The sequence below is a fragment of the Pelodiscus sinensis genome, chromosome 6, assembly GCF_049634645.1.
Source record: "Pelodiscus sinensis isolate JC-2024 chromosome 6, ASM4963464v1, whole genome shotgun sequence".
Taxonomy (NCBI): Eukaryota; Metazoa; Chordata; order Testudines; family Trionychidae; genus Pelodiscus; species Pelodiscus sinensis.
The window spans coordinates 33,957,858-33,981,435 of record NC_134716.1 but is presented as its reverse complement, the minus strand read 5'-3'; the positions used below and the strand labels follow the sequence as shown (position 1 = coordinate 33,981,435).

The 23,578-nt window shown below is 45.1% G+C and overlaps 1 protein-coding gene across 3 annotated transcripts in view; it reads right to left on the bottom strand.

The window, feature by feature from the left end:
- Positions 1 to 19,745, bottom strand: part of GDA (guanine deaminase) — a 69,669-nt gene extending 49,924 nt beyond the window's left edge. The window contains exon 1 of one of the 3 annotated variants that reach the window (XM_075931713.1): positions 19,727 to 19,745. Coding sequence is in view for 2 of the 3 variants with exons in the window: in XM_075931711.1 (XP_075787826.1) it covers positions 7,461 to 7,583 (123 nt within the window). In the remaining variant the exon portion in view is untranslated. Of the gene's footprint in view, positions 1 to 7,460; positions 8,284 to 8,313; positions 8,651 to 19,726 lie in introns of those variants that run through there. The other 2 variants (XM_075931712.1, XM_075931711.1) reach the window with 2 other exon arrangements.
- Positions 19,746 to 23,578: the final 3,833 nt, after the last annotated feature.

The window sequence follows — 23,578 nt, the reverse complement described above, 5'->3', positions numbered from 1 at the left end:
TAAACCTCTCTTAAATAAGTTGTCACCCATGAGAGATGAATTTGAACATGATTTATTTCAGAGTATAACTAGTCTGAAGTTTGCAATTACCTTCCAACGTATTATTTATATAACATCCATAACCTTGCTTGGCACCTCACAGATGAGAATGCTTTCTCTTTCTCTTTTGGCTGTAGAAAAATGGTTTAGATTTTCTATAATTTTATTAATGTAAAATATGAATAGTTGAAATTTTAATAAAAATACAACCGTGTGGAGAAAGAAAATGAGAGTATATAGAAGACAATTTTTAAAAAAATCTTTCAGCCCTCTGCGAGCATAATCCACATCTACTGAGTTGACTCTTGAACAACAATGGTTACTAGTGAGTAACCCTTCTTTTTGAGCACTGCAGCTTTTCCAAACTCATGCCACTTTATATGATACCTTAGCACCATGCATTCTCTATTGAACTTGTACCATAAAGTGTCACCTGCATTTTACTTGATAATCTCTTTAATTTGGGGGCCAAGAAGCTTTTAAAAGCAAAAAACCAGAATTTCCTTCTTTCCTCTGAATACAATTTTTTCCACAAAACTCTACTGGTCAAAGGTCCAATATGGATAATATTGACCCCTGGTTCAGTTCATACATGTTCCACTATCTCACAAAAAAAACAAGGCTAGCATTTGGTCTTGAGACTCCATCACTCCTCATGCTTCTAACTTCGTCAGATTATGAGATTCAGATTTGAAAATTACCACATTAGAAAAAATATTTTAGAACAAAATAGTAGATTTTTAATATCCAAAATCTAAGTAATTTTTCTTGCCATCCAAGGTTGGTATAATTATACTAATAATAGTAATGAAAAGAAGTTTTACAAGTTTCTAAACATCAGAGGAGTGAAGTCCTGGAACAGCCTTCCAAGGAGAGCACTAGGGCAAAAAAACTCTATCTTCAGGATGAATCTTGATAAAATTTGGGGGGGGGGGGGAGGGAATGACACTGCCTACAATGGCATTCTCTGGTCCAGCTGCCTCTGTGGTCTGGCATGATTTTAGATAACTGGATAGAAGTCCACTTACCATGGGTGTGGCCAAGTTTATCATGGTCCCATAAAGTTTGTTTACAGCCACCAGTCTTTGTTCTCAGTGTTGTGTTTAGTTCTAATTTTCTCCTAAATGTCTTCTAAGAGCCCAAGAAGCAGGAAGTGTTGGCAATGCTGCTAGCCAATAATGACCTCCCATGGTCTGGCAAATTCTGTCAGGTGCTGAGTCTACCAGACTAGAGAGGTCCAACCTGTACTACAGAGAATTCTTTCCCAGATGTCGGGTTGGTCGGTCTTGCCCACATGATCAGAATTTCACTGATCACAATATTTGGGATTGGGAAGGAATTTTCCCTGGGGTCAGATTGGCAGAGTCTCTGGGATTTTTTTTTGCCTTCCTCTGCAGCATGTGTCACTTACAGGTTTAACTGGTGTAAATTATGATTTTGTTTTTTGTAATTTTAAATCTTTAAACCATGGTGTGAGGACTTTAGTAACTCAGCCAGAGGCTAGGCATGAATTACAGGAGTGAATGGGTGAGGTTCTGTGGTCTGCAATGTGCTTGAGGTCAAACTAGATGATTGTGATTCTGATGTCTCCAAGGGCAGGGAGATGAAGAAATTAAGACCATTAAAAAAATCTGCAAAAACCTCTCCACAATATGAAGTGAACAGAATATATCATATTGCACAAAGAAAGTAGTAGATTTTTGGCACTTGTTTTAGATGACTTATATAACTATTGAAAAGGAGTCATCTTAAATTCATGCCAATAAAATAATCATAAAACCCCACAATTATGTAATTGCAATACACATTTGAAATTATATATTGAGCATGCACAGCATTACATTCCATGAAATTGTTAGCTGCTCATTTAAAGATCAACATACTGCACATCTGTGCATAGTTTGTTAAATGAGCAACTGGTTAGATACACAGTTGCTGGCTCAGTGAACTGACTAGCTGAGATGGTCAAGCCAGCAAAGCATGTACACTATGCAAAACAAAGGACAGGCAGTGGTACTCACACAATCCTCTAGTGAAGGCAGAAATGTCTGTGAACTTCACAATTAAATTATGTTCCACTTTATTAACAATAATAGTATCACAAACTTGATTGCAAAAGGATGTTTACTGAAATACTAAGGTTGTCAGTCTAAGCATTCAAAGGTCAAGAAATTACAAAATTAAGGTTGCCCTACCTAAGCTAATGTCAGCTATAAAATAGTTAACTATAAACCTTAATATATTATTTTTATTATACACAAGATTTGTAATACAAATGAGTTAGTGTTGCTGGACCAATATTAGAGGTGGAATTTCCTGATCTTCAGTGCTTTTTGTGTGCCTGATCTCGCAGCTTTGGGGCTTCATTATGGTTCTTAGAAGTTTGCAAGAATGGGATGAGCTGTAGTGTGTGCACGGCAGTAGCTAAAAGCATTATGCCTACATAGTGCAGAGACAGGAATAATACCGTTGGGGTGAAGTGTTTTCCTCAATGACATGGCTAAAAAAGATGCAGTGTCTCTTCCCCTAATGATGGCTTCTGGGCACGGCCTTGGTATAGGAAGATAAAGACCTTGGCTATAACTCAAACCACCCACCCATCACTACTCTGAGTGTGCAGTATCACTGGCAAAGCTAGTTATGGCCCCCGCTGATGCAAAGAGAATGCAAATTATCATTCTGGAGGGTTGTACAGCTTATGAAGACTAAGCTGGAAACTCTAAAGGGGACAACAACATTTTAAGTTGGTTCCTGTGATGTGTAGATTCCACCATGGGCACTACAGACATTACCTTGCCTTCAACACAAACTGGCACTTTGTGGGCCTGATTTTCCTCCCTCTCACACCATAGGAAATTAAGTCTTTTTGTTGTTATTTTCTGATTTTCATCCAAAACCATGAGGTTCTGTCTATTGGACCTTTGAAAATCCCTGGACATTTTGAAATTGATTGGACGGGGCAGGCCAAAGCTTATGTGATTGCTAAGGAGCCACTAGCATTGTCTGTTGCAGAAGGTGGGAGGGGCAGAAACTCACTCTCTATCCTTGAACCAGAATGTCCTGTTCCCCTGGAACACTACTCAGCTGAAAATCTCAAAGAGCTTGATAGGCCTTAGGGAAGCCAAGCCAAGCCCAACTGGATGCAAAGGAAAAGAAGATTAATTACTGCCAGTTCCTACTGCCTTGATTCCCCTCCTCCTCCCTTTTCCCTCCCTCTGTCCTGAACCTCCCCCATGTCAAGTCATGCCACCTCCATAGTGCCCACATACCCAAGTTCTCAATAAATACTCTGTTCTCCATCCCTGGCTCACATGCTAACTAAACACTATATTCTTCTTAAGTAATCTCTCCCCTTGACTCTTGCAGCCACTCATCTTTGGCCTTGCTAAGTTGTGCTCCAACTTGGCTCAGCCAAATGCTACTGCTAAAATCACCTTTCTTCTCTGTTCTGTTCATATCACTCACATCTTCATAGTCTCCACTGTTGTCCTTCTCCTTCCCAGCTGCATCTACACTGGCATCATTTTGCGCAAATACTTTTAACGGAGAGTTTTTCCGTTAAAAGTATTTGCACAAGAGAGCATCTATACTGGCATGTGCCTTTGCGCAAAAGATTTGCTTTTGCGCAAAAGCATCCGTGCCAGTGTAGATGCTCTCTTGTGCAAGAAGTTGATGTTACCTGTCTACACTGGCCTCTTGCGCAAGAACACTTGCACAAGAGAACTTATCCCTGAGCAGGAACATCAGAGTATTTGCGCAAGGAGCACTGATTTTGTATATTACAATGTCAGTGTTCCTGCTCAAATACTCGTGGCCAGTGTAGACAGGCGGCAAGATTTTGTGCAAAAGCAATTGCTTTTGCGCAAAATCTTGCCAATGTAGACACAGCCCCTGTGTCTGGGTCAGCCTTCTTCCCTACCCAGTTCCATTGCTGCTTACCTTCCTGCTTCTATTTTGCTCATGCCCCCTCTCACCATCCCTTTGTAACCTTCTCCCCATCACCTTTGCACTGTCTTCCACGCTTTCCCCTTCTGCATGGGTAAATTCCCATGGATTTTTCTTCCCATGGATCACATAATTTCCAGATCTTCTATCACATCCTTTCCCAGTATTCACTCCTTCCTACAGTGACCTCTGTGAGATTCCTGCACACAATCCTGGTGTACTCTGTGAGTCTGAACTGTCCCATTTCACAATCTTATGTTTTAATTCTTCAAAAGAAGTACTGAAATTTTCCAAATGTATAGAATATGTTTGGATGATAAGGCTAATCAAGTTTTTAATTTTGCAGTCTTTACACAACCAATTTCTCACTGATTGTAATGAGAGCTCTGCATGAATCAAAATTACAGAATCAGGCACTCTGTGAGGAACAAATACAGTGATTCAGCTAACATGTTTTGTTAGTGCAGTAACAGCAGTGAGTTAAATACTTTAAATGTCTAATTTTGCAATATATTAAGGAAACTTTTTTACCACAGTTGGCAGCCACCCAGAAGTATAGACATTTAAGTTTTTAGCCAGTGCCCTTTCAAGTTAATAAATCTTTCCATTGATTTCAGTGGGTTTTACAACAACCCTTAATGGGCCATACGAAGACTCCCGCAGTGGCACCTGTAAAAGGAAGTTAGGTCTTAATCCTGCAATCAAATCTGCATTTGATGAAAATCGATATAAATCAAAGTGCAAAATTCAGATCATAGTGAGAATAAAAAGTGAGGAAGTGTGGCATGTGTTTCAAGGGCTCCAAAGTTCAAAGTCTGCTAGTCATGTCTGTCATGCAAGCCAGACACAATTTCCTGTATTCTTTCTTCTAAAAAAAAGGGGGGGAGGGGCATGATGATGAAGATGATCTTTCCATAATTTATCTATATATACACTGAAGTTGCCACTGAAGTGGGACTCTACAAGGCTCACGGATCTACTTGAGCAAAGCTCATAGTAATATTGAGGCCCAGATTTAGTATTGTTTGAGACAATGACATTGCTTCCTCATCATATTCACAATCAGTAAAAGTAATTATCTTTTTAAAAATCAGCTCACATTGCTGAATCAATAATCCATTAGTTATATTAATACATATTTTATAGAGTACTTTTTATGTTCAAAGCTCTGTATAATCGGTTATTACTCTGTGAGTTTGTATGTATATTTTTGCTTCTGACAAGAAAAATGCCTAGGGAGACTATTCATCACTATACAAAGAATAATATGTGATTCTTTCAGAATGTCTTTTTAAAAATTATTTCTATACTAGAAGATTTATCCAACATTGCTTGGGTCTTTAAATCAATTTGTTTTGTTTTTTTAAATAAAATGAAAATGTACATTCTTCATTTAAATAATTGTTTGAGCCAGGTGAGAAGCAACTCTCCATGGCTGTCACAGCTCCAGCAGGTATAGCTGAACTAAGGGTGCATTCCCACAACTAGAGGAGATACAGGTTCATTCTAATGTGAGGAACACAGTAAACTGTGCACCTTCCCCTTGCTCCCTGATGAAGGGAACAGCCAGCAATTTTCCAATATGAATTGGTGGGAAGGAGGGCTTCAGGGCACCTGGGGGGAGGGAGGCTCAGGGCTTGGGGGCAGTCCTGGATGGGGGGAGGGTGCATCCCCAGCTAGCCCTTTTCACCTGCCTGGTAATTCTATCTCCTTTCTGTATGGATTTATGAGAAGCAATGCTATTCCAAGAATATCCCATTTTCCTGGAAAAACCAAACCCTCACCTTTCTTGAAGTTATGATAAGAGGTGGCATTTGGTGAGCCTAGAGCTCTTACTGCTTAGAAGGAGTTCATGAACAAATTCTCTCAAATATACAGCGGACTTTGTTTTACTGAGAATGGTAAATCCAACTTAAAAACTGGAGAAAATATGTATGGTCCAAATTAATTGCTGTTGTGAAAATAAAATGATCTATATATCATGTGCAGGTCCTTTCCAAAAGATGCCAAGTGGCTTATCCTGTCTATAGTTAACTCTTTGAATTACCAGTTACATCTATATAACACCTACCTATCATAAAATACTTTCTTCTGTTGCTTCCCCTTGTTTCCCTAAAGACTTTCAACCTTTTCCTAAAGATTTGCTGTAAAAGAGTCTGGAACATTTTCCCCATTATTCTTTGCAGAAAATGGACACAAGAAATCAAATGACAATTTCAAGCCACAAGCAGGAGCACAACAATACTTTGGAAGTCATTTGTATAGCTGGAGATGAATATACCACCGCATTTCAAATCTTAAGGAAGAGAGATGCCAAAAATTCATCCACAGCATTTATGTCTGCTTTTTGACAGCTCTCAGTCCACTCTGCTTTATGCTCTGGGCTAAAACCTCATTACATCAGAAAGAGAATTTATTTGTACCTCTGGACCCCTTGCTCCATTCATCTGAGCAAGTGGGGTGTGCCCACCAACGCTCACGATACCATCTACATTTTTTGTTAGTTTCTAAGGTGCTGCAGGACCATTCCTTGCTATTTTAGTTTTATCACAAAGAGAGTTACTTAAAAACAGCATGCATGTGCCCACGTTATCCACACACTTGATGGCATGCAGTAGGCATGTACATATCCCTGCTAGTCCACACATATATACAATGCTGCAGAAAACCCACATGGCACCACAAGCAAATCTCCAGCTGTACAGCCACTCCCCAACACTGTATCCTCCCTTATACACCCCCCTACAGAGGCACCTCAGTATTACAGGCCTCCTCTCATACCCTGGGCAATACCATACACCTGCACACTTCCATATTACCTAGCGCGCGCACACACACACGCACCTGCACCTCATACCTCACCGCCATTCCAGACCCCCTGCACTCCAACACAACAGAGACCCTCCTTATCCCGCACCGCAATGGAACACGGACCCCCTTTCCCCGCACCGCAATGGAACACGGAGACCCCCCTTTCTCCGCACCCCAATGGAACACGGAGACCCCCCCTTTCCCCGCACCCCAATGGAACACGGAGACCCCCCCCTTTCTCCGCACCCCAATGGAACACGGAGACCCCCCCTTTCTCCGCACCCAATGGAACACGGAGACCCCCCCTTTCACCGCACCCCAAAGGAACACGGAGACCCCCCCCTTTCTCCGCACCCCAATGGAACACGGAGACCCCCCCTTTCTCCGCACCCCAATGGAACACGGAGGCCCCCCCTTTCTCCGCACCCAATGGAACACGGAGACCCCCCCTTTCACCGCACCCCAATGGAACACGGAGACCCCCCCCTTTCTCCGCACCCAATGGAACACGGAGGCCCCCCCTTTCTCCGCACCCCAATGGAACACGGAGGCCCCCCTCCCCTTGCCTCGCACCCAAATACTCCCGCCCAGCGGGCCGCGCAACATTCCCGCTCCCCCATCCCACACGTGGCCCCGGCCCCGCGTCTTTCGCGCCTCGCACTCACTCTCCCGTCTTCGCCCACGCCCAGCAGGTGGCCGTGCAGCAAGTCCATGGGCGCGGAGCGGCTGGCGTGCACGAACGTCCCTTTGAACAGGTGAGCGAGGGCCGGCTTCTGCGGGGAGCCCATGGCGCTGGCTGGAGGGCGCGGCGCTCGGATCTGCCGCGGGCTGAGACGGGACGCGGGCGGTGGCGGGATGCTGCCGCTTGCTCTGCCTGGCTGCCTCCTACACTCAAGGAGGCTGCTGCTCCCCCAGGGGCTGGTGTCTGTATTCCCTGCGTACCAATCGCAGCTCCCCCTTCACCTAGCGTGTCTCTCCACCCCCTAATGACCGTCCCTTTGGGGAGTGGTTACTGGCTGCAAGGCTGCCTTTCTCCTCCTCCCGCTGCAGCCTGGAGCGCTACAGGTTCCCCAGCTCCTGCCTGCGGAGAACAGAGTCCGCTCGCTTGGCGAGCACCTGGGCTGGGAGCCACGGATCCTGCGATTGGGAAGAGCGGGACCTGGCAGCGATTCCCCTCCACTCCCTCCCGGCTGCAAACCTATCCCCAGTCGCCCCGCTCTGCTGCTCCGGGTCAGCCCTCCGCGCTCAGCGAAAGAAAACGTGTGTGCAAACCGCATTGGCTACAAGTCTTAAAAACAAAACCAGCCGTAAAAGGAAGGGGAGGGGACATCTGGAGCCCAACGCCTGCTCCAGTGAAGGTTGCAGATAAAATGACTCCTATCTAGAGTGGCCAGAAGATAGCAAGTGTGACACATCAGGAGACTTTGAAGGGGGAGGGCATAGTTACCTGTATAAAACAAAGTCCCTAATATCTGGATGGTCCTATAATATCAGGATATCTAGTCACCCTCCTCTTACCTTTTCCAGACGACCAATCTCTCCCCTCCTAGAGACTCCTTTCATTCCAAAGTACTCACAAAAGTGATTTTTTCCGTACATTTTAAACGGAAAACTTTTAAATGATCCCAACTTTTGGAATCCTGATGAATCCCTCCTTCTGTGGGCTAGATCCTCCGCAGCGGCCAAGATGCTTTTAGGGCAGAGTGTAGTCAGGGATGAGGTGAGAGGACAAAGATGTTTCTAAGCCACCAAGATCTACCAAAGTATCAATTTAAGAGCTTCCCTAATAGAAGAAAGGCTGCTTTCGCTTTCTTAGCATGAAAACTCAGCCAAACAAGTCACTGCTAAAATGAAACCAAACCGCTTCTGGTTTGGCACCTCTCTAATATACTTGCGTACAGTGATGACCTGAAACCATTGGATAAGAAAGGAAGCATGTGGCTGTTTTAATTCTGAGACATATTGTATATTTCCTGCTTTTTTCTTTCAGTGTATGAAAAATGACCTTTTGGCTAGACTGAAAATGATCACATTATTGTATTTGTATTATATCATAGTCCACGATAATTCAGTTTTAAAACAGCCTCTCACAAAGTACAAGATAATAGCCAGTTATTAACTTGGTTACACCTTGTTTTTTTGTCTTTAATAAATTGCTTTAAAAACAAGAATGTCCAAGGTTTCAAGAGGCATACTGTATAATGTGGGAACATGGGAATGGGATAGGCTGCATACTTTGTATAATGATTGATGTTTAAAACTTATTTTTCACTTTTCCAGTGAAAACTATGAGATAACTGCCAAGGAGACAACAATCTGTTGGCAAAGCCAGGGCCGGCCCACAACATTTTGGCACCTGAGGTGGGGAGATCACATGATGCTCCCATGCCCCTCGGTTGGGGCAAAACTTTGAAAGGTCTCAGTTCTCTGGGTCCTAGTGGCACCCTCCCACAGTTTGGCACCTAAGGGGGCCGCCTCAGTTCACCTCATGGTAAGGCCAGCCCTGGGCAAAGCATCTAGTAAACAAATGGCGTAAGGCAAGAACAGGAATAAAACCAGTTATAAAAAGTTCTTGTATGAGGTTTGTTTATTAGATCCCAGAAGGTAAATTTGGGACCCTGGCCTACAACTATGAGTCCCAACCAGTAGGAGAGCAATTGACAATGTCAGTAAAATAGACCTAGTTTTAACTGGGCTGTAGTTCTTATACTACATTTGCCTACTAGCAGCTATGCTCTGTTCAAATTCATACCCTGCACTAGAGCTTTGTGAACAGGGGCAGCTAACAGTGAGTTTCAAAAAAAACAACAAATGGTCTGGTAGTACTTTATAGACTAACAAAACATGTAGATGGTATCATTAGCTTTTGTGGGTACAGCCCACTTCTTCAGATGACCGGAGTTATGAGTTTAGGATGTGCAGACCCAAAATAAATAGGAGAAGAGGAGGGGGGAGGGAAAAAAGAAGGGGGTGGGAGACAGGGAGCTAGAGGGAATCAGTAAGTATCTGAAGATTGGGTAGTTAAAATGAAGTAGATAAGAATCAAATTCAATTGATAGTATCCTTCCTGACATAGGAGTCTACACAAAGAGTTGTTTGTACCTTCAAGGAGTGTTAAGTTGATAGTGCCCCAACCACCCTTCATCACAGTTGAGTCCATTAGCATGTGAACTGAGTATGCGGATGAACTCTAATTCCAATGTTTCTGTGTGTATCTGGCTAGTAGAACTGGTTTCTGACAAGACAGCCACTTGAAGGTCTTTTAAACAGTGATTTGGAAGATTAAAGTGTTCCCCAATAGGTTTCTGTTTGTTTCCTTTATGTATATCTGATTTGTGTCCATTGATTCTTTCCTGGATGTGCAGTCAAATTACCTTTTGATTTGGTAGCTTATGTTGTTGGCTCCAGTGATGAATTCACTAGTATAGATATGTGGGCAGAGTTGGCATCGTGTTTGGTTACAGGGCTGGGTTCCTGGATGCTTATGATGTGGTTGTGTGGCATGGTTACCGGAAAGAATTCGTTTCAGGTTGGGGGGTTGTCTGTAAGTGACAATAGGCTTTTCTTCCAAGGCCTCTGAGAGTGAGTTTCGAGAGGGAGTTTTGAAGGGGATTTGGAAGAGGGTGAGGTACACATGCCATTCTTTAAAACTTGTAAAGTAAACTAAAAATAAAACTTCCTGATTTAAATAAAAACCCTATCAATAACCTAGGTAGCTGTAGGAGAGAATGCAGGCAGAAGCCCAACAGCAGAGTGGGGGATATCCTGTTTATTGCACTCAGTGTAGCATGGATGATTACCTGCCCTATGGACAGGTGGCATATGTATGCATTCGGTGCAAGGAGCTCCTGGCCCTCAGAGACTGCGTACGAGCTTTGGAGGACAGGGTGGCTGAATTGGAGAAACTAAGAGAGGCTGAGAGGTACGTAGATGAGGCTTTCCAGGACACTGTATAACTGTCCTACCTCCGGTCAGACAGCCCCTGTGCTGTTAAGGAGGATGAAGGGCTCAGGGAAGAAGAACATTCAACTGGAGCAGAGGGAAATGATCCCATAGTTGGGACCCTCCTTCCAGAGGATGTTATAGTATCCTCTCATACTGAGGATACATCTCTGGGGGAGGGAACTTCAGTCGTTAGGAAAAGGCCAGTGTTAGTAATGGGGGATTCAATCATTGGAAACAGATAGCTGTGTTTGTGATGACCTGGAGAACTGTATGGTGACTTGCCTGCCTGGTGCAAAGGTTGCGGATCTCTCGAGACATCTATATAGTCTTATGTGTAGTACTGGGGAGGAGCCGGTGGTTCTGGTACATGTAGGTATCAATGATATAGGGAGCAGTAGGAGAGAGGTTCTGGAGACCAAATTTAGGCTGCTAGGAAAGAGATTGAAATCCAGGACCTTTATGGTAGCATTCTCTGAAATGCTTCCAGTTCCACCTGCAGGTCCAGTAGGCAGGCAGAGCTTCAGAGTCTCAAGGTGTGGATGAGACAATGGTGTAGAGAGGAGGGGTTTAAATTTATTAGGAACTGGGGAAACTTTTGGGATAGGGGGAGCCTACACAGGAAGGATGGGCTCCACCTAAACCAATATGGAACCAGACTGTTGGCACTTAACATTAAAAAGGTCATAGAGCAGTTTTTAAACTGAGGGAAAGCTGACAGATGCGGAGGAGCACATGGATGGGACAGAGACATCTATTAGGGGAGGTTCTATTAATAGAAATGCTCTATGTTCTAGTCAGGAGGAGAGGATGAAAGTATGGGTCACATCAGGTGAGACACAATCAAATGAAAAAGAGTCTAACACATCAGGAAATGGCAGACAGATAAATAATGACAAATTATTAAAGTGCTTATACACAAATGCTAGAAGTCTAAATAGTAAAATGGGTGAGTTGGAGTGCCTAGTTTTAAAGGAGGATATTGATATAATAGGCATCACAGAAACTTGGTGGAATGAGGACAATAAATGGGGCACAGTTATATCAGTGTACAAAATATATCAGAAGTACAGAATAAGTCATGCTGGTGGGGGAGTGGCATTATATGTGAAAGAAAATGTAGAATCAAATGAAGTAAAACTCTTAAATGAGCCAAAATGTTCCGTAGAATCTCTATGGATAGTAATTCCATGCTCCAATAATGAGAATATAGCAATAGGGCTATATTATCGACCATCTGATCAGGACAATGATATTGACTATGAAATGCTAAGGGAGATTAGAGAGGCTATCAAATTACAAAACTGGATAATAGCGAGGGATTTCAAATATCCCCATATTGACTGGGTGCACGTCACTTCAGGAGGGATGCAAAGATAAAATTTCTTGATACATTAAATGACTGCTTCTTGGATCAGTTGGTTCTGGAACACACAAGGGGAGAGGCTATTCTTGATTTAGATCTAAGTGGAGCACAGGATCTGGTTCAAGAGGTAAATATAACTGGACCGCTTGGAAATAGTGACCATAATATAATAAAATTTAACATCCCTGTAGTGGGAAAAACACCTCACCAGCCCAACAGTGTGGCATTTAATTTCAGAAAGAGGAACTACACAAAAATAAATAAAAAGGTACAGTGACAAATCTCTGCAAGATGCACGGAAACTTTTCAAAAACACCATAATAGAGGCCCAAATTAAATGTATACTCCAAATTAAAAAACACAATAAGAGAACCAAAAAAGTGCCACCGTGGCTTAACAACCAGGTAGAAGAAGCAATGACAGATAAAAAAAATCTTTTAAAAATTGGAAGTCAAATCCTAGTGAGGAAAATAGAAAGGACCATAAACTTTCTCAAATTAAATGTAAAAATATAATAAGAAAAGGCAAAAAGGAGTCTGAAGAACAGCTAGCCAAAACTCAAAAAGTAATAGTAAAATGTTTTTTAAAACCAAATCAGACTGCAAAGAGCTTCAAAAAGATCTCACCAAACTAAGTGATTGGGCAACAAAATGGCAAACTCCTCGCCGCTTTTGCAGATTCAGACTAACACGGCTACCCCTCTGATAAAATGGCAAATGAAATTTAATGTTGATAAATGTAAAGTAATGCACATTGGAAAACATAACCCCAACTATATATACAATATGATGGGGACTAATTTGGCTGCAGCTACTCAAGAGTGAGATCTTGGAGTCATTGTGGATAGTCCTCTGAAAACATCCACTCAGTGTGCAGCAGCAGTGAAAAAAACAAATAGAATGTTAGGAGTAATTAAAGGGATAGAAAATAAGACAGAAAATGTTTTATTGCCTCTACATAAAAGCATGGCACGCCACATCTTGAATACTGCATACCGATATGGTTGCCTCATCTCAAAAAAGATATATTGACATTGGAAAAGGTTCAAAAAAGGACAACAAAAATGATTAGGGGTTTGGAATGGGTCCCATATGAAAGATTAAAAAGACTTGGACTTTTCATCTTAGAAAAGAGTAGACTAAGGGCGGATATGCTAGAGGTCTATAAAACCATGACTGGTATGTAAAGAGTGAATAAGGAAAAGTTATTTACTTTTTCCCACAATATAAGAACTACGGTCACCAAATGAAATTCATAGGCAGCAGGTTTAAAACAAACAAAAGGAAGTTTTTCTTCACTCCGCGCACAGTCAACCTTTTGGACTCCTTGCCAGAGGATGTGGTGAAGGCTAGAACTTTAACAGGGTTCAAAAAAGAGCTAGATAGATTCAAGTAGGTTAGGTCCATCAATGGCTATTAGCCAGGATGGATAGGAATAGTGTCCCTAGCCTCTGTTTCTCTTTAAGTGGGTGACAGGGGAAGGATTATGTGAGGATTACCTGTTATGATCCCTCCCTCTGGGGCATCTGGTATTGGCCACTGTCAGCAGACAGGATACTGGGGTAGACAGACCTTTGGTCTGACCCAGTATGGCCGTTCTTATGTTCTTAAGGGTACTTATACATTTACGTTATTCCAGAATATCATAGTCGGCATCTATACTGCAAGCAGTTATTTTGACATAATTTAAAATAAAGTCAAGCTAGAGGACTTCTTGCTCCGAGTCCTGTAACCCCCATTTTATGAGGAGTAAGGGAAGTCAGAGGAAGAGTGCTCTTTCTGGGTATGTCTACACTGCAGCACTAATTCGAACTAACTTAATTCGAATTAGTTAATTCGAACTAAGCTAATTCAAACTAGTGCATCTAGACCTAAAAACTAGTTTGAATTAGCATTTTGCTAATTTGAACTAGCATGTCCACATTGAGTGGACCCTGAACCGAGGTTAAGGATGGCCGGAAGCAGTGCCGGCAGGGCATCAGATTAGGACTTAGAGCGTGGAGCTGCTGTCTCAGGCTAGCCGAGGGCTGTGCTTAAAGGGATCCGACTCCCACCCCGGACAGACAGTTCTCAGGGGTTCCCCGCTCGCTTGTCTAACTCGATGAGGGACAGCAAAGCAGTCCTGGCTTGGAGTGCCCTGAATGCCCACATTCGGCACATCACAGCACTCGCCCATCAGCCCGGCTGCACTTGCTGCAGGCTGCCATCTGGAGGTGAGGGGGTCAATTGGGGGGCTGCAGGAGAGCTTCCACCCTGAGGAGCCCGCAGAGCCACCCCAGTCCTCCCCATCAGGGGCTCGTACCCCATTCCTCCCTCACCTCCTTCCACTTACCCCTGCCTAGCCCCCCTTCCTGATGTACAAAATAAAGGACACGTGTGTTCAAAAATATAAACTCTCTTTATTGAACAAAACTCGGGGAGACTGGGAAAAGGAGGTGGGAGAGGAGAAGAGAGAGGGTGGGAGAGGGGAGGAGGAAACCTGGGAGTATAACAGAGTTTAAAGAGAAGTTAGATAAATTCATGGAGGTTGGGTCCATGGAGTGGTATTAGCCAGGGGGTAGAAATGGTGTCCCTGGCCTCTGTTTGTGGAAGGCTGGAGATGGATGGCACGAGACAAATGGCTTTGTCATTGTCTTCAGTCCATCCCCTCCAGGGTTCCTAGTGTTGGCCGCTGTCAGCAGACAGGCTATTGGGCTAGATGGACCTTTGGTCTGACCCAGTACGGCCATTCTTATGTTTTTATGTTCTAAGCTCAGGGCTCAGGGTCGGGGTCTCACTCGACCATCTTGATTTTCATGCAAACCTGCTCCTGGGTGGCCAGGCTGGCAGCTATCCTGCCCTAGACGGCCACTTTCCTGTGCCTAGTGTGGAGGTCGTGGACGTTGGAGGCTTCCCCCCCAAACCTCGATGAGGTCAACGATGTCCGCACTAGACCAGGTGGGCGCCCACCTCTTGCGGCCCCGGGCAGGCTCCTGGGAGCCGCCAGCTCAGTCCCAGGAAGAGGCGAAGGGCTGGGTGGCAGCAGGTGGCTGGCTCGTGCCGTGCCAGGTGCAGGGTCTGCTGCCTGGGTGCTGGCAGGCTTACACCTGGCACGGGCACCGTAGCCAGACCGTGCCCCTTTAAGGGGTCTGGGCCGGGAGGGGGGCAGACGAGTTTCCTTGGTGGTGCCCAGAGTGGCCACCAGGGCAAGCTGGGGAGGGCTAGCCTCCCACTAGTTCAAATTAAGTGGCTACACAGCCCTTAATTCGAACTACTTAATTCGAACTAGGCCTTAGTCCTCGTAGAATGAGGTTTACCTGTTCGAATTAAGCGCTCCGCTAGTTCGAATTAAGTTCGAACTAGCAGTTTGCCTGTGTAGCACCTATGAAAGTTAATTCGAACTAACGGCTGTTAGTTCGAATTAACTTTGTAGTGTAGACACACCCTCTCAGGCTTCCTGCTGAGACTTAAGCGATACAATTGACATAGCTCAAGTTGTGTAGCTTATTTTGGCTTTAGGCCTGTTGTGTAGACAAGCCCAAAGATATTTTTGTATCCTTGGTGAGCTGATAAGGTTGTTCCTTAGTTTCTGTGCTGTACATGAGAGTGGATCTCTCAGGGTATGTCTACACTACCCTCCTAGTTCGAACTAGGAGGGTAATGTATGCATACCGCACTTGCTAATGAAGCCCGGGATTTGAATTTCCCGGGCTTCATTAGCATAAGCGGGGAGCCGCCATTTTTAAATCCCCGCTGCTTCGAACCCCGTGTAGCGCGGCTACACGGGGCTCGAACTAGGTAGTTCGGACTAGGGTGCCTATTCCGAACTACCGGTACTCCTCGTTTCACGAGGAGTAACGGTAGTTCGGAATAGGACCCTAGTCCGAACTACCTAGTTCGAGCCCCGTGTAGCCGCGCTACACGGGGTTCGAAGCAGCGGGGATTTAAAAATGGCGGCTCCCCGCTTATGCTAATGAAGCCCGGGAAATTCAAATCCCGGGCTTCATTAGCAAGTGCGGTATGCATACATTACCCCGCTAGTTCGAACTAGGAGGGTAGTGTAGACATACCCTCATTCAGGATATAGGACACAGAGATGCTAACGGGCAGCCTGAAATGTAAGGAAAATGCAGTTGAATCAAGACCAAATAGAGAGGGTCTATGGGAAGAGAGAAAAATGAAGGAGAATATTATGGAAATGAAAGATGAAAAACACCATGATGTGCTGGGGAAAAGAATGTGGGTAATGGAGGAAGCAAGAAATGGGGTCTTAAAAAGATTCCATTATGCTCTATTGACAGATGTCTGCTCTGATTCCTTCTTGTCCCAAATACCATTGATAGGAACCCAAGGAGCCTCTGCCCTCTAGAAGAATCCATGGTGGACATATAAAGTGTAGAACTTGATTTCAAAACCAAGTAGCAAGTTAAACTTTTTTAAATAAAAATAGGTTATCTGTGATTCTTTATAGCAGGACTTTTTGCAAAGTTGTGGGAGTAGTCAAGAAGTCCTTGAACGCATCATGCTGAAAGGTCTGAACTCACAGAGATTTCTTACCAACAAAAGGCACCACATGCTCTGGACCAGGCCCTACTTTCATTTAAATCATGGGGAAGATTTTAAGTGAGGATATAGATGTGTGTGGAGTGGACCATTGAGTGAGAATGTTTTGAGCAGTGTTTCCCAAATAGTGCCCTGCAGAACTGCGAAGTGAAAGTAGGGGTTCCGCAAGAACCCGTTTCCCCTTCCCCCCCCCCCCCGCCCCCGAGCTGGTCTTAGGGACGGGCGAGCTGGGCAGTCACCCAGGGCTGCCATTTTCAAGGGCCTGCTGGCCACTGTGGTTTTCGGTGCAGGCTGGCATTTTTTGTGTGTGGTTTTTTTTTCTTGACAGTTTTTTTGGTCGACCAGTTTCCCCTGTGTTTTTTTTTAAAGAGTTCCATGGCCAAATAAAATTGTGAAACACTGGTTTAGAGCATAGTCCTAGGGGGCATAGCAAAACCTCACTGCAAGAAAAGTCAGGAATGTTATTCTAGAGCTAATCAAATCATGAAATTTCTGTTCTGTGGAAGCATGTGGCTGCTCTGGACTATAGAGGGGGTTTTTTCCTCTGTGACCGAATGACTATTAAGTGTATCAGTCATTGGGCCAGAGAGAGGGGGAATGATCTTGTAGTCCCATGATTAGTGTAATGTGCATGTGTGACAACACCTAAGGATTTTTAAGGCAAAATAATTTATGTAAGCTGGATACCTGTAAAAGCAATCAAAACAAACAAAACCTCACCACAGTGAATGATTTGCAAGGAGTGATAAAAAAAGGGCTGACTTCATCCTGCTTATACATGAATTTAACAACAACAAAAAACATCTATATGTTTTGTTAGTCTATAAAGTCCTACCAGACCAGTTTTTGGTTTTTAAGTTTAACTAAACAAAAGTTTGGGCAGCAATAGTTGACGTTAATGAAGTAAACAGAAATACTGGCCAGCTAGCAACTTTCTACTTCCCCCCAAAAGGCCCAAGTTCCTAACTCAGAAGAACCCAAGTACTTCCCAGCACAGCATTCTTATAGTTTTCTGGGGAACTCACTTAATTTAATCGAAGTTCAGTATTCTTGCTTGAATCACTCTTTCATTATTTATTCCCAAGGGAACATCTTCAGCAGGAGATAGGAGGCCCACGCATAAGAATGTCCCAAAGTTTAGTGGTTAGAGCACTCTCTTGACAAGGTTGTTGCCGGCACACAGTGCCCGAGGGGGGGCAACAGCTGGGTTCGTTGCCCGATGTGCACGCTCCAATAAACACACCGGTGTGGAGAAGCAAAAAAAGGTTATTTGAACGCTCAAATAGGTGCCAGGAGACTAGACCTCAGATCAAGCACACCAACGTAAGCAGTTTTCCCTCCTTATATACCCAAGTTGTTTACTTGCAGGAATATAGTGAACTGTAGCAAGTTTTCCACGCTGGGACATGTTCCTTCTCCTCCCCCTCTACAGAAACACATCTGAATTCTTCTTGTACCGTACTTCTGGGAGGGCGATTTGAACTTTACTCCGCGCTACTTGATATTCTCGGAGTTCAATAAAGTTCAGGAGGCTCACGGTGGCTTTAAGGCAGGCTGACTGACATTCCCGAAGTGTACCGCAGCTTAAGAACCTGTCTATAGTCTCCTGCAACCCTTCTCTGGCTTCCCTCTTCATATATTACAACAATCGCTTAATTCCTTCTACACTTCCACAGAGTCCATTTTCCACCTTCACATACTCTCAAATCACTTGCCTCGTCTTTCCAAAGAAAACGTTTCTCATTCCTATTAATTTAACTTTCTAATGACTGTATTCTTACTTTCCTTATTCTTTCCACTATGCCCATAGGGCTCCAAACCTTTTGCCTTCCCTTTTCACATGCTTTTTCCTTCTCTCCCTCTCTCAGGGAATAAGCCCTATTTGCAGTTTCCAGAATCTGTGCCATGGACATGCCCATTAAGTCCTCCTTTTTCTGTAATTTCCTTTTAATATCAGGGGCTGCACGGCTGGTAAAGATCCCCTTTATAATTGCCTCAGTTGTTTAATCATCGGGATTTGCGTTAGTATTTTGCCGGATAGTGTCCCGAATCCGCTGCAAAAAGGCAACCAAACTTTCCTTTGGCTCCTGTATTAACTTATACGGTTTTGCCCAGTTGTTATGTCAGACAGCCGAGTGCCGGAGACCATGTAAAAGCAACTCCTTGTAGGAGGTGAGACGGGTGTACTGCAAGGGGCCATTAGGATTCCACCTAGGATCTGCTAGGGGAACCATGTCTGCAGGCTGAGGGAGGTTTTGTGGATCCCTTTCATGTCTCCGCTATGCCTCCTTCCTTGCTTTGGCTATAACCTGATTCCGCTCCACCTTAGACAATAGGGTCCTCATGAGGATATTACAGTCATCCCAGTCAGGCTTGTGGCTAGCCAGACACCCCTCGAACACTGAGATAAACCGGCTTGGGTTCGTGGAGAATTCCCCAGCCTGTACTTTAAAGGCTGCTAGGTCCACTGGGTTAAAAGGCACATGGGTGTAAACTTGCATAGTAGTGGCCTGGCGCCCCTCGGCTCCTTGGCGGGCTACCACAGTCTCGGTAATCAGTGGGTAGAATCCCAAAGAGGGGGCAACCTCTGGGACCTGAGGCACCTGTTCCTTATATAGTGGGGGGTGCTGAAGCCAAAGGGGACACTGAATCTGCCATTACAGCTGTAGGAGAGCTCTGGGGGCTCACATTAGCTACTACTGCACCCGATGGAGTTAAATTACACTGTTGCAAAATATCTGTTCTATTTCTTAAAGCCATAAACAACTGCGCATATAAATGTTCATGCCATTTACCAATTCGCTGACAAAACAGGTAATTGGAGGATCGTGTTATAATTGATTGATCCTTCCAGTGGCCACCTTTCCTGGTCCTCTAGCTGATATTGAGGCCAGTCTACTGTACAGAACCTTTTCAGTTTACTTTTAGTCATGGGATTTGATTCAAACACTTTCCAGTTCACTAGAATGCATTCTAAAGGCGTACACCATGCCCTGCCTGTCGCCTGCCCCATAACCTCAGGAGACACTGGGCGTCCCCAGGTCTTAACAGGCGAATGTCCACCCCACTGGACTGTTCCTACCTTATCCACGGGACCGATTCCGCACCGTCACCCGCAACTGCTTCTCCACTATTTGAGCGCGTTGTACCGTTGTGCCCTCCGGGGTCGATCAAACTGTGTCTCCGCCGAGGCCCCCGATAAAGTCACCGGTGCGTGCTGGGCGTCGGTCGTTGCCACAATTCATCGACCACCGGGAGGGGTCCGGGCAAGGCTAAATTTCAGCCTTAAGTCCCTTTGTGGTTGCCAAGAACTGTTGCTGGCACACATTGCTCGAGGGGGGGCAACAGCTGGGTTCGTTGCCCGGTGTGCGCGCTCCAATAAACACACCGGTGTGGAAAAGCAAAAAAAGTTTATTTGAACGCTCAAATAGGTGCCAGGAGACTAAACCTCAGATCAAGCACACCAACGTAAGCAGTTTTCCCTCCTTATATACCCAAGTTGTTTACTTGCAGGAATATAGTGAACTGTAGCAAGTTTCCCATGCTGGGACATGTTCCTTCTCCTCCCCCTCTACAGAAACACATCTGAATTCTTCTTCTATACCCGATAGTAACTAGGCAACTTCAAGGTCTTGCTGTTCCCAGCTGTTAGTGAGCTAGAGAAAAGTTATGTCTGGGGGAGAAAGAGCGGAAGGGGGGTAAGGGGGCTTTTAGGGTGCTTGGGCCTAGAGCGGGGGGGCTTCATCGATCCTTGTGATCTTCCACTCCCCCGAGTTACCTAGGATCATGCCCAGTGACCCCAACAAGGTGACCCCTGTTCAACTACTTTCTCATCCTCTGGCAGAGAGAGAAGTTGCACTTGCACATCCCAAGTGAGTGGTCTAACCATTGCGCTAAAAGTTATAAGGTGGATACTCCAGTCACCCCATTTTGTGTGGAGCAAGGTAGGCACTGTACTTGTTACTACAAGAAATGGCTTAGGCACCTAAACCATCAGACTCTGTTCTTGAAATGCTAGGCAGAGATAGGTCTGTGAGAGAAGGGTAAGGTTTAGCACATAGCCGCTGTGTCTAGACTGGCCAGTTTTTCCGGAAAATCAGCCGCTTTTCCGGAAAAACTTGCCAGTTGTCTACACTGGCCGCTTGAATTTCTGCAAAATTTCTACTGTAAGAAATCAGTGCTTTTTGCGGAAATACTATGCTGCTCCCGTTCGGGCAAAAGTCCCTTTTGCGCAAAACTTTTGTGCAAAAGGGCCAGTGTAGACAGCTCAGATTTGTTTTCCGCAAAAAAGCCCCGATCGCAAAAATGGTGATCGGGGCTTTTTTGTGGAAAAGCGCGTCTAGATTGGCACAGATGCTTTTCCGCAAAAAGTGCTTTTGTGGAAAAGCGTCCGTGCCAATCTAGACGTTCTTTTCCGAAAATGCTTTTAACGGAAAACTTTTCCGTTAAAAGCATTTCCGGAATATCATGCCAGTCTAGACGTAGCCGCCCTGTTTGTTGGTATAGCTTAGGTGGCACTCCACCTAGCCTTCTGGCTTTTGTGAATTGTATTCCTAGGCAACTATCTGCCACTGTGCATTGTGTAGTCTTGGCTTGGTGAAATGCAGTGTTGTTTTTGTGATTTTCAGAATATTTATAATCTGGGTTGCCACATGTAACTAGGTATTACCTCTTCCCCTAATGTGATGGAGTGCATTGACTCCTCATTGGTGTGGCTGACAGAGAGGATAACATACTACTATTACTTTTTTTATTTTTTTAAATAAAGGAATGATCACAGCTGCTAAATGCTTGGATTGTCAGCTGGCCAGAGAGGAGCCAGCTGGGATAAATTAAGTGAGTTCCCCAGAAAACTGTAAGAATGCTGTCCTCAGACATACTTGGGTTCCTCTAAGTTAGGAGCTTGGGCCTCTTCTGGGGAAATAGAAAGTTGCTAGCTGGCCAGTATTTCTGTTTACTTCATTAATGTCAACTATTGCTGCCCAAACTTTTTTTGTTTAAACTTAAAAAAACAAAAACTGGTCTGGTAGCACTTTATAGACTACCAGATGTTTTTTGTTGCTGTTAAGTTCATGTATAAGCAGGGTGAAGTCGGTCCTTCTTTATTTCTTCTTGCAAATCATTGCGGGTATGTCTATACTACAACGTTAATTCGAACTAACTTAGTTCGAATTAATTAATTCGAACTAAGCTAATTCGAACTAACGGATCCAGACTAAAAAACTAATTCGAATTAGCGTTTTGCTAATTCGAACTAGCATGTCCACATTAAGTGGACCCTGAACCGGGCTTAAGAATGGCCGGAAGCAGTGCCGGCAGGGCATCAGAGGAGGACTTAGAGCGTGGAGATGCTGTCTCAGGCTAGCCGAGGGCTGTGCTTAAAGGGTCCCGACCCCCACCCTGGACAGACAGTTCTCAGGGGTGCCCCACTTGCAAAGCAGTCCTGGCTTGGAGTGCCCTGAGTGCCCACACTGGGCACATCACACCACTCGGCCATCAGCCCGGCTTCACTTGCCGCAGGCTGCCATCTGGGGAGAGGGGGCAATTGGGGGGCTGCAGGAGAGCTTCCACCCCCAGAAGCCCGCAGAGCCAGCCCAGTCCTCCCCATCGGGGGCTCATGCCCCATTCCTCCCTCACCTCCTTCCACTTACCCTTCCCTAGCCCCTCTTCTTGATGTACAAAATAAAGATAACGTGTCTTCCAAAATGGAATCTGTCTTTATTGAACAAAACTGGGGGAGACTGGGAAAAGGAGGTGGGAGAGGGGAAGAGAGAGGCTGGGAGAGGGGAGGGCAACTAAAATGATCAGGAGTTGGGAACAGGTCCCATATGAAGAGAGGCTAAAGAGACTGGGACTTTTCAGCTTAGAAAAGAGGAGACGGAGGGGGGACAGGATAGAGGTCTCTCAAAGCAGGAGTTGGGTGGAGACGGTGCATACAGAAAAGTTCTTCATTAGTTCCCATAATAGAAGGACTAGAGGACACCAAAGGAAAGGAATGGGTAGCAGGCTTCAAACTAGTAACAGAAAGTTCTTCTTCACAAAGCAAAGAGTCAACCTGTGGAACTCCTTGCTGCAGGAGGCTGTGAAGGCTAGAACTGGAACAGAGTTTAAAGGGAAGTGAGATCAAGTCATGGAGGTTGGGTCCATGGAGTGGTATTAGCCAGGGGGTAGGAGTGGTGTCCCTGCCCAAGATTTGTGGAAGGCTGGAGAGGGATGGCACGAGACAAATGGCTTGGTCACTGTCTTCGGTCCATCCCCTCCAGGGTCCCTAGGGTTGGCCGCTGTCGGCAGACAGGCTACTGGGCTAGATGGACCTTTGGTCTGACCCAGGACGACCACTGTAAGCTCAGGGCTCAGGGTCGGGGTCTCAGTGGACCCCCTTGATTCTCTTGCACACCTGCTCCTGGGTGGCCAGGCTGGCAGCTCTCCTGCCCAATCCAGCCACTTTCCTGTGCCTAGTGCGGAGATCGTGGACGAGGTCCACCAGCCTGGTCCCGGGAAGAGGGAGAGGGCTGGGGGGCATCGGGTGGGTGGCTCGAGTCGTGCCAGGTGCAGGGTCTGCTGGCTGGGTGCTGGCAGGCTTGCACCTGGCACGGACACCGTAGCCAGCCCATGCCCCTTTAAGGGGTCTGGGGCCGGGAGGGGGGCAGTAGAGTTTCCCTGGTGTTGGCCAGAGTGGCCACAAGGGAAAGCTGGGGAGGGCTAGCCTCCCACTAGTTCGAATTAAGGGGCTACACACCCCTTAATTCGAACTAGCTAGTTCGAACTAGGCTTAATCCTCGTGGAATGAGGATTACCTAGTTCGAACTAAGCGCTCCGTTAGTTCGAATTAAATTCGAACTAACGGAGCGCTAATGTAGCGCCTATGAAAGTTAGTTCGAACTAACATCCGTTAGTTCGAACTAACTTTGTAGTGTAGACATACCCTCACTGT